General features: G+C 52.9%; 2 protein-coding genes across 2 annotated transcripts; one reads left to right on the top strand and one right to left on the bottom strand.

The window, feature by feature from the left end:
- Nucleotides 1–531: 531 nt before the first annotated feature.
- Nucleotides 532–4,136, top strand: AA0111_g11907 (Vegetative incompatibility protein; the record flags this gene model as incomplete). Its single annotated transcript, XM_028645826.1, has 3 exons — nt 532–2,726; nt 2,784–2,919; nt 2,976–4,136. The coding sequence occupies 3 exons, from the start codon at nt 532–534 to the stop codon at nt 4,134–4,136; spliced, it is 3,492 nt and encodes a 1,163-aa protein (XP_028500523.1).
- Nucleotides 4,137–7,738: 3,602 nt separating this feature from the next.
- Nucleotides 7,739–10,685, bottom strand: AA0111_g11906 (hypothetical protein; the record flags this gene model as incomplete). The annotated part of the gene is made up of 4 exons (XM_028645825.1): nt 7,739–8,018; nt 8,531–8,574; nt 8,627–10,208; nt 10,267–10,685. 4 exons carry the CDS (start codon nt 10,683–10,685, stop codon nt 7,739–7,741), a joined length of 2,325 nt encoding a protein of 774 aa, XP_028500522.1.
- Between the last annotated feature and the right edge of the window lie 386 nt (nt 10,686–11,071).

Raw genomic sequence — 11,071 nt, 5'->3', positions numbered from 1 at the left:
ATACTCCGTGTTGTAATGAATTCGACGCTTTGCCTGCAGCGGGTAGACTGCTAAGAATAACTGTGGCGTGTACCGGCTGTCAAGCGTCTGCCCTCGCCCACCCGCTGTGCGCTTAGGCACTTCTCTCCTTCTCACTAATCATGATGCAGGCAGCTCGGCTCTGCCACTCTGCCCATAGTGCTAACAGGTCCATCTGTCGTCTTAGAGATGCCACTTTGAACGCTGCAGGATAGCCTTGTAGCTGACGTGCTGCGCGTACGTTCAGCCACGCCTTCCCCGCCTTCAGCCTGATGCGACGCCCTTACCACACCGAGAGTGCAACAACAGGCGCTCCCTCTGGATCCTATATTGCTGCAGCTTGCATCCTGCTACAGACCTGCCCACCTTGGTACTGTGCTGGCTCTTTGCCCTCCCTTCTGTAAGCTATACTAGAAAAGGTGTAGGAGAGTCGATTGCTGCACTCCTATTAGGCTGCCGCATTCAGCCTTGTCTTGTTTCTGTTGCGCGCTTACCACACACCTACACGAGTCGATGCGGCTTCTAAAGTACGAAGACGATGGCTGCCTTACCTTCGCCAGCTTCGACGATAACGCGATACCCCCCTACGCCATACTTTCGCACACGTGGGGAGCGGACACAGAGGAGGTGACCTTCACGGACCTTACGAAGAGTAGTGGCAAGGACAAGCCTGGCTATAAGAAGATCCGTTTCTGCGGAGAACAAGCTTCAAGAGATGGGCTGGAATACTTCTGGGTTGATACCTGCTGCATCAACAAAGAAAACCAAGCTGAGCTCTCGCTGGCCATTGACTCCATGTTCCGCTGGTACCGCGATTCGGCTCGATGTTATGTTTATCTGTCGGATGTCTCGAGCCAAACTTCGAACACCAACCTAGAGCGCAGCGTGCATCGATCCGATCTGCAGATAAGCCGATGGTTTACTTGGATCTGGATATTCCTAGTCGTTCAACCTATACTCCGCTGGCATCCTAGCACGATTCGGCGCTTCTTCACCTTGTCAGATGTTTGTAGCCCGCAAGCTTATGAATCTAAGCCTCAGCGAAGCAGATGGTTCACCCGAGGCTGGACGCTCCAGGAGCTTCTCGCACCCAGCGTGGTCGAGTTCTTCTCGCGCGAATGGTGCAGACTCGGTGATAAGATATCGCTAAAGTCCGAAATCCACGAAGTTACAGCGATCCCATACGAAGCGCTCGAGGGGGCACCCCTTTCTCAATTTAGCGTCGAAGAGCGGCTTCGATGGAGACAGAACCGGCACACAAAGCTTAAAGAGGACGCAGCGTACTCATTGTCTGGCATCTTCGGTGTAGACATTGCGCCTGTATATGGCGAAGGCGGAGAGGAAGCGTTCAGACGGCTTCACGACAAGATCCGTGAGCAAGGAGAGTGCCGTCGGAAGCGGGAAGAGTGTCTTCGGGACTTATATGCTACCGACCCTCGCAAGGATAAGAAGCGTATCGAGGAGACCAAAGGCGGACTGCTAGCAGACTCGTACCGCTGGGTCCTCGACAACACTACATTCCAACAATGGCAGCAGGACACGCACAGCCGACTACTATGGATAAAAGGTGATCCTGGTAAAGGCAAGACGATGCTGGTGTGCGGCATTATCAACGAACTACAGAAGGCAACAAAAAACGCTACGGTCTCACACTTCTTCTGCCAAGCAACCGACGCGCGCATTAACGGCGCCACGGCCGTGCTGCGAGGGCTGTTGTACATGCTTGTAACTCAGCAACCATCGCTTGCATCACACATCCGCACGAAGCACGACCACGCCGGCAAAGCCATGTTCGAAGACGCAAATGCCTGGGTAGTCTTGGTAGAGGTCTTCGAGGCTGTGCTCCAAGATCCAAGCCTAAGGATGACATACCTAATCATTGACGCGCTAGATGAGTGCATCACTGATCTACCCATGCTGCTAGAGTTTGTCGCAAAGCAGTCATCGGTATCTTCTCATGTCAAATGGATTGTTTCTAGTCGCAACTGGCCAGACATCGAAGCGCAGCTAGAGCGGGCAGGGCACAAAGAAAAACTAAGCCTCGAGCTGAACGCAGAGTCAGTTGCGGCTGCAGTTGCTGTCTTTATTCAGCAAAAGGTAGATCAGCTGGCGCAAGAGAAACAGTATAAGGCTGAGGTTCAAGACGCTGTGCTCCAGCACTTAACGACGAACGCGAACGGCACCTTCCTTTGGGTTGCGTTGGTGTGCCAAGAACTCAAGAGAACGGCGAATCGACATGTGCTGAAGAAGCTAGCCGTGTTCCCGCCTGGGCTAGACGACTTGTATAAGCGGATGATGCAGCAGATGAGCGAGTCGGACGACGCCGACATCTGTCGGTGCGTACTAGCTTCGACCGCGGTTTTGTATCGACCCGTGACCATTTGTGAACTAGTCGAACTCGTCGAGCAGCTTAAGGATGTCAGCAGTGACGTGCGAGAAATCATCGACCTTTGTGGATCGTTCCTGACCGTCCGCGAAGACACTGTGTACTTTGTGCATCAATCTGCTAAGGACTTCCTCTTCGAAAAGGCGTCTCACGAGGTCTTTCCAAACGGTGCGGAAGACGTCCATCGGGGTGTCTTTTTGACATCGCTGGCGTATTTGTCTACGACGTTGCATAGAGACATGTACAGCTTACACTCGCTAGGAAGCGCTATTGAGAACGTTAAACCACCGCATGCAGACCCTTTAGCAGCATCGCGCTACCCGTGCGTCTACTAGATCGATCATCTGCACGACTCTAAGCCTGAATCTTGGGCAAACAGTGTTGCTGGCCTCCCTATGAGAGCCGTGTACAGCTTTCTGAAGGAGAAGTATCTTTACTGGCTAGAAGCGCTTAGTCTGTGTCACAGCGTAGGGAAGGGTGTCGTCTCTATAGAAAAACTATGGTCACTTGTGCAGGTGTGTCGCACGACATTCACATACCTTTAATTTAACCTTGATGCTAACACTAGCAGGGGATGTGTGACCAAGATAGACTTGCTAAGCTTGTTCAAGACGCACGGCGGTTTATTATGTACCACAAAGGCGCAATCGAGGGCTACCCTCTTCAGACCTATGCATCCGCACTGCTGTTCAGCCCGACAGGTAGTCTCGTCAGACAGCTGTTCAAGCACGAAGAGCCAGAAGCAATTAGCATCAGGCCAACTCTAAGCGAGGAATGGAGCGCGTGTCTGCAGACGCTCGAGGGCCATAGCAGTACAGTCACCTCGGTGGTCTTCTCGCACGACTCGACCCGGCTGGCCTCGGCGTCCTGGGACAACACCATCAAGATATGGGATGCGAGCACCGGCGCGTGTCTGCAGACGCTCGAGGGCCATAGCCGTGAAGTCACCTTGGTGGCCTTCTCGCACGACTCGACGCGGCTGGCGTCGGCGTCCCACGACAGCACCGTCAAGATGTGGGATGCGAGCAGCGGCGCGTGTCTGCAGACGCTCGAGGGCCATAGCAATAGTGTCAGCTCGGTGGCCTTCTCGCACGACTCGACGCGGCTGGCGTCGGCGTCCCACGACAGCACCGTCAAGATGTGGGATGCGAGCACCGGCGCGTGTCTGCAGACGCTCGAGGGCCATAGCGATTGGGTCAGCTCGGTGGCCTTCTCGCACGACTCGACCCGGCTGGCGTCGGCGTCCCACGACAAGACCGTCAAGATGTGGGATGCGAGCACCGGCGCGTGTCTGCAGACGCTCGAGGGTCATAGCAGTGCTGTCAGCTCGGTGGCCTTCTCGCACGACTCGACGCGGCTGGCGTCGGCGTCCCACGACAGGACCGTCAAGGTGTGGGATGCGAGCAGTGGCGCGTGTCTGCACACGCTCGACGTCGGCAAAGTTCTCTTCCATCTATCGTTCGATCGCAACAGTTCTCGCCTCCTTACTGGAATCGGGTCTATCGATACTCAGAGCTTAGAGACATTTAGCATAACAGATCTTAAAGAACCTGCGCGTCCCTTGTACGTAGGCACTGGCGTTAGCTCAGACAGGATATGGATTCAGCATGCTGGTAATAACATGCTATGGGTGCCGTCAGAGTATCGACCATCGCACTCGTCTGTGAGTGGGACTATGGTTGGCGTAGGTGTCGGGTCTGGAAGAGTATGGATCTGTAGTATAGACCTTTAGGTCGGTTGTATGTGTTTGTCACATAGATGCAAAGACCTAGTCTTCTTTCCTTCATCTCTTTCTTTCTAATACTCTCTACAATAGAGAGGGACGGGGATGCACATGAATATACAGTCTTTGTATTAGCGCCGAGAAGCTTCTAGAGCTGCTACAGAGGGCAGCTGTTGTTACGTTACGTTACTTGATAAATCTAGGATAGTTCTTGCTGTTTCTTAGCTTCTTCTACTAGAGAGAAGTTACGACTAACTATAACATAGATAGGTAACAGGGCGTTACAGTAGAGCATGCTGACTTGCACGCTTCTAGAAGCTGCTAGCACGCGCCACAGCTATTTCTAGCAGCGAAGTGCTATAGGAATAGCGCCGAATTTGTTACGATAGCATACGGCGATATCTGAGCACGCTACTGCAAGCTACTGCATGCCAAGTAACGCTAACAGCGCACGTCCTGAGGGTTGCGTTTTGACGATCTTGCCGTCTGCGCGGAGAAACTGCCGGGATGTGCCTATATTACCCTAAGTCAACCTTCTTAGACTGCAGTCTTAATCTTTGCTATCTTAGCTTCTTTTCAAGCCCACCGAGATCTTTGCAGATATGTACTGTCGCGAACGAACAGGGGAGTGTCGGAGGAGAGTCGGGGACAACGTTGACAGAATCAGCGACAGCACAGTTCACCACGCGCTTTTCGGCGTCGGAGACTAATGTGTTAGGAGAACAAGAGCTGCAGAATGGATGCGCATAGCGCTTGTTTACATACAAGTGCGCTGCGAGCAACCCGAAGGCCCGGAAGGGAATGTGTCCCGTTACACCATGCGTCCCGGCACGCTTGGATTGACATTAAGTATTTAGAACGCTGAAAGTGTTGGGTTCACGAATCGGATTTCTGGATTTTCGAGCTGGGGAACAATCTGGCCCCGCATCTTGCCTTGTCGCTTACGGATCTAGTCGGATGATGGGTGTTCGTTGAGAGCTAGGTGCGGCATCGATTGGGCCCCCTTCAACTTACACGCACCATGTCATGACGGTCGTAGGAGGTGTCAATGTAAAGGTTGTAGCGTTATCTCCTTGAAATAGTTCTATAACAAAAGGTCTGATCCATATTCCTTGGACATCTAGTAGACTAGCCCTAAGTGTTGGAACCCCACACTCGAGTGAGCTAGCTAAGCCATAACTTTGGCATTTTTACACCAGTCGTTTCGAGAGGCCGCATACCGGTGCAATGGTAGTCGGATATACATAAGCAGGGGCTATCCCAGCACGACAGGACTCGGATAGCCATTCAAGTTCTCGAGAAGCTAAGGCCAGTCTTTCAATTCGCAGTACAGCGTGTTGGCCGCACGGAGCCTATCATTTCTTCATCCTCGACAGTCACAACAGCCACGCTTCACCAAATTTTGACCAGCACCGCGCCCAGAGTATCCCTCTACATGCTAACAACAACACAGTCCTGAGTTCATCTGTGACATATATCACCGTGTAGAAACAACAACAGGTCGTGGTGTTTCGATTTTTGATTTGGCTTCGTTGTCGCAGCCTGGCTAGTTATCTCAGGGCCGCGCGGCCTCTTGGCTCCCGAAACCTCATTGTGTGAGCCGCCAACAGGATTACTGTAGTCTTTTACGTCTGTGATTTATGCAATAACGACATGTGATGGCATGAACAATCTTGCAACACGCGAACACAACCTCGGTAGTCTCTCTTCTAGGTGGTTTGAGCGGCTGAAATTGTCATTCATCGGTACCTGGGCGACACACGATTCCCTGGCGCAAGACTCTAGAGCCAGTGCGTCACCAGTTCTGTCGACATTGCCTAATACTCAAATTAGTTATTTTATGAAACATCAAGACAACAACTGCGACACTATATTCAACCCTGGTATCGATGTTCTTGCCAGATCTGCCTGCAGAGCTCTTAGCTGAGGTCAAAACAAACCTGAGTTATGGATCACGCGTTGCGCTCCGATTTACCTGTCGTGCACTGTACCGCAAAGTCGACGATCCCAACCGACACACGAATGGTGCGTGTTCTGACGCCTCGACCCGCGTTGGTTCGACAGTCCGAAACTACAACATGAGAGATCTCCTTGAGATTGAGATGTGGCCTGAGTACAACTCAGCTTACTAAGGTCCCTCCCTGAGTGCTGGGACACCCGCCGTGCTGGGACAAATGAGAGGTACTTTGACTTTCAGAACTTCGCTTCCAGCGCGCACGCTGAGAAACGCTGGAGAACTGTGATATATATGCGTTATAGCTATCTATCAACATATTCTGACACGTCTAACTAAAAATTACATTGTTATCGCTGCCTTTTTTGCATTAGTTACGGTAGACCTTTGTTCCGTGCATGACAGCATCGCTTTACTACAATGCCATACAGAAGCTTGTAGCGTCTAGAAAACTCTCAAAGATTGCGATTATGTCCTAGAGATCTTGCGATAGCGCGGTGAGCCATGTTCAGCCTCGTAGCGCCTGCAACGCCCATGTTCATGGAAGATCGTAGTCGTAATCAGTACCTCGGCTCGCGCTAAGCGACTCTGCACGTCTTATGTAATCGTCTTCGCGTAATCTACTTCTAGCGGCTGTGATGGCTGTGGCTTAGCTCTAGCGGGCGACCCGAGCGTATAAACTTTAGTGCGAATGCTGTTATGGAGGGAGAGTAATTACAACAAGGCTAATTTCTTATTATAACTATGTCTGTACTATGCTATAAAGCCTACGCTATGCTTGTGACAAAGCGAGTCTATGAACTCACGACGCTAGAAAATTTTAAGCAGAACTACACGTCCAGATATAAGCCCTAGACAAACTATGTCCTCGTGTACTGCGGTGGTTTCTGATCGATATTCTGATGGGAGCCACAGGAAGCGTTGCCGGTTGCGCAATATCCACTGATCCTGCACTACAATGTGTAAAGACTGCTGCTGCGGCCTAGGAAGCGATGTGACAATTGAGGTTTGAGGCAAAGAGAAATCCCCTTCGTTTGTGTAAAGCACCTGGCCATCTGGCGAGAAATCCATACGCACAGGGAACTCAAAATGGTTGTCTAGGGTATGGCAGCATACCCCTGTCTCCAACTCCCACAGCCGTATTGTCTCGTCGTCAGACGCTGACGCGACTAGCTGCCCATTTGGTGAGAAGGCCACCGCCCTGACCCCGGAGGAATGGCCCTCCAGCGTGCTGCGACACGTCCTTACCGGCACATTCCACAGTCGCACTGTATTGTCGGTGGATGCTGATGCGACTAGCTGCCCATCTGGCGAGAAGACTACCGTCTCAATAAAACTAGAGTGGCCCTCTAGAGTGCTGCGACACGTCCCTGTCGACGCCTCCCACAACCGTACTGTCTTGTCGTAAGATGCCGATGCGACCAGCTGCCCGTCTGGTGAGAAGGTCACCGCCGTGATTGTATTTGAATGGCCCTCCAGCGTGCTGCAACACGTCCCTGTCGCCGCCTTCCACAACCGTACTATGTAGTCATCAGATACTGACGCGACCAGTTGCCCATCGGGCGAGAATGCCACATCCCTAGGATAATCACAATAGCGCACTATCATGTCCTGACACGTTTCTATCCTTGTTTCCCACAGCTGTACTGTCTCGTCGTTAGTTGTCCCCGCTTTCCACAGTCGCACAGTCTTGTCCATGGATGCTGATGCAACCAGCTGTCCGTCTGGCGAGAAGGCCACCGCGCTGACCCAGTCGGAATGACTCTCCAGCGTGCTGTGACACATCCCCATCGCCGCCTCCCACAGCCGTACCGTCTTGTCGCGAGATGCTGACGCGACTAGATGCCCATCGGGCGAGAAGGCCACCGCGCCGACCCAGTCGGAATGGCCCTCCAGCGTGCTGCGACACGTTCCTGTCGCCGCCTCCCACAGCCGCACTGTGTTGTCGTTAGATGCTGACGCAACTAGCTGCCCATCTAGCGAGAATGCTACCGCATTAACCACATTGGAATGGCCCTTAAGCGTGCTGCGACACGTCCCTGTCGACGCCTCCCACAACCGTACTGTCTTGTCGTAAGATGCCGATGCGACCAGCTGCCCGTCTGGTGAGAAGGTCACCGCCGTGATTGTATTTGAATGGCCCTCCAGCGTGCCGCGACACGTCCCTGCCAGCACATCCCACAGCCGTACTGTATTGTCGTCAGACGCTGACGCGACTAGCTGCCCATTTGGTGAGAAGGCCACCGCCCTGACCCCGGAGGAATGGCCCTCCAGCGTGCTACGACAGGCGTCCCAGTCTGCTTCCTTCATAGATAGCATCTTAACCCGCTGTGGTACTTGGCCTACAAAAGTCCGTCGTATCAGGCTCCTCTCGGGTGCGAACACAAGTGCTGAGCAATATATCTGCAATGGAGCATCTGCAAGCACAAATTGAAACCGCAGCACAAACCGCTTAGCGTCGTGAAGAAAGGTTAACACAAATTTTGTAGTTAGCTGCGATACACGTTAGCAGAGCATTAGGTTATTCTATAAAAGTCTTACTTACATCTGCAATTGCCTGAAGGCTGTCGAGTAAGTCGACGCATCTGCTCGACTCTCCCATGAGACTCATGGCTTCGAGCCAATGTAGAAAATGCTTCTGAAGAAAGACATGCGTCGTGTCTCCGTCCACGATATGTTGCTGACTCTGCTTGAGATGATCGACCCAGTACCGACATGCATATTGTAGATCAGGTGACAGACTGCTAGCAACTGTCTGCTCATCGATCTTGCTTCTTAGCACTCCAGGGCCTGAGAGGCCGCACATGTCTAGATGAAGACCGCTGGATCCAGACATAAGCTCAAGGCAGCGAGAGGCGAGCTTCTGGTGTGTACTTTTGTCGTCTACCCAGAACGGACTCTTTCCTTGTTTTTGAGGGTTAACGAGGAACTCACGAAAAGACAAGTGCAAAAGTCGAATAGGCCCGTTCTCGCTGTTAGGAACGCTAAGAACAGAGTGCAAAGAGTCAAGTCGACACTTAACCTCCTCTTGTGGAACTTGAAGTAAACGGGCAAGTGAGACAGCAGAGAGCGGGCTTTCAAGCACAATAACACTGCCGACAACTTCTCGGAAAGCCTGAAGCCACGCCTCCTTCTCGTCTTCCTCCTGCTCACTAAGCAGCTGGTCGAGCACAGGGAGGTACGTCCGATCTAGCTGCGAAAAGGTGGCCTTTTGATACTGCAGGACCTTGGTCAGAAACGCTGTGGGATTGCTTCCTTTGCTGCCAACATACCGACACACAGTGGCAGCGTAGATGAACAGCGGCACAGCCAGCTCAACTAGCGTCAGAATCTGCTGTTGCGCTGGCCAGTCGGAGGCTAACATGCGTTCTTTTCGTATCACACCAAGCTCATGCTCCAGGAACAGACGGATGTCATGTTCAATTGTAGTCCTTGGCACTTCGTGGAGGACGAGGTCTTGGTATGTGCCGTTTGACATCTCCCTGAAGCCCAGGCGGATGTGGAGCTCTGGCCGGCTTGTCACCACAATCCGCAGCGGCACTGGACGAACGTCTTTCGTCTGAGCGAGCAGCTGAAGAATCGCTCTGATGTCGGCTTCTCGCTCACACTCGTCCAGCGCGTCAATCACCACAACACGCGCCACGGCCTGCGATCGAGCCTGCTTTATTCCCAAAAGTGGCTGCAGGATCAGCTTCTCGAACTGGTCTTTCAGGGCCTTGTGTGAAATCGTTGAGTCCTCGTTGAGCGTCTTCGTGATACCAGGAAGCATGCCTGGCTCGCAGGCGACCAGATCAGTGGCGATGGTGGTAAAGAAGCGCGAGGCGTTGCCGCGCTCGCCCTCGCCTTTCTTGAAGAAGAAGCTGGCTCCGAGCTGCCCTCGACTAGCGAACGCCTGGGCGACTGTCCGCGCTATCGTAGACTTTCCCGTGCCCGCCATGCCGCTCAGCCAGAATATCGACTTGTCATCCTTGTTGTTCGCCCATGTTGTAATCTCGTCTAGCAGCTCGGTGCGGGTGTTCGGTAGGCATCGTGCGTTATGCTCTTCGTTGTGGGAGTTGAAGGAGGCGCCTGTCGCAACAGGCAGTTTAGCTAGATCCAGCTTCTGGTCTATGTTGAACACAACGACTCTGCATAGTCAGTGAGAGGCTGGATCTGCGTACGACAGATCTGGGTACAGAAGCTTACGTCTGATCAGCCTGCAGTGCCAAGCTGAATGTCTGCTCGTATCCTTCCAAGTTTAAAACGATCTTGTCCACCTGCTTACTCGTGAACGGCCACTTAAGCGCGCGGAAGCCGAACCGGCTCATAATCTTGCGAGTTTTTCCTGTATCTAACTTTGCTTCGAGGCTCTTCAGCTCCCTGAGGCATTGTTCGAGCGAGCTAAACAGGCCCTGAGTGGTAGAGAGCCGCGTCTTGTCCCGGCTGTCAAGGAGCTGCTTGATCTTCTCCAGGATGTGGGTGATGTCGCTGACCTTTCTTCGCACACGCTCGATATCATCCCTCGCGCCCATGACAGCCACCGAGTACTGGTAGCAGAGCGAGGCGATCTTGGCGGATATGTCGACTACCGCGATGACGCTTGCTGCGCCCGAAAGGCCGTCCATGATGCGAGGTCTGCGACAGAGAAGAAGCAGACTGATCGATCGCGCTTCGCGTCGTTGTGGGCTGGGCGAACAGCCAGGCGGCTGTCAGGCTGAAAGTAGTGCTGCGATCCATTGTCAGCTGCACAAGGCTGAGAGGGCTGGGACAGCTAAGCGCTGCTGCATTGCATGCGGCGCGGGGCCAGGAAGGCTTCGGAAGTACGTTTCGCCGAAGCCCGCTTGTCTATTCGTGGTGTGCGTGATTGTGAAATGAGCGGAACACCACGCGAACGTTATCCCATCCGATCGTGTGCAACGCGGTGCGATCGTTTAAGCATATTCGTTATTCGTCAGACAAGGTACAGTATCATGGCACCATTCCAGGCCGTGTTGTGTGCTTGCTGTTTTTA

The sequence above is a fragment of the Alternaria arborescens genome (assembly GCF_004154835.1).
Source record: "Alternaria arborescens strain FERA 675 chromosome Unknown contig_60, whole genome shotgun sequence".
Taxonomy (NCBI): Eukaryota; Fungi; Ascomycota; class Dothideomycetes; order Pleosporales; family Pleosporaceae; genus Alternaria; species Alternaria arborescens.
The sequence above is the reverse complement of the archived record's forward strand: the minus strand, read 5'-3'. Positions and strand labels throughout refer to the sequence as shown.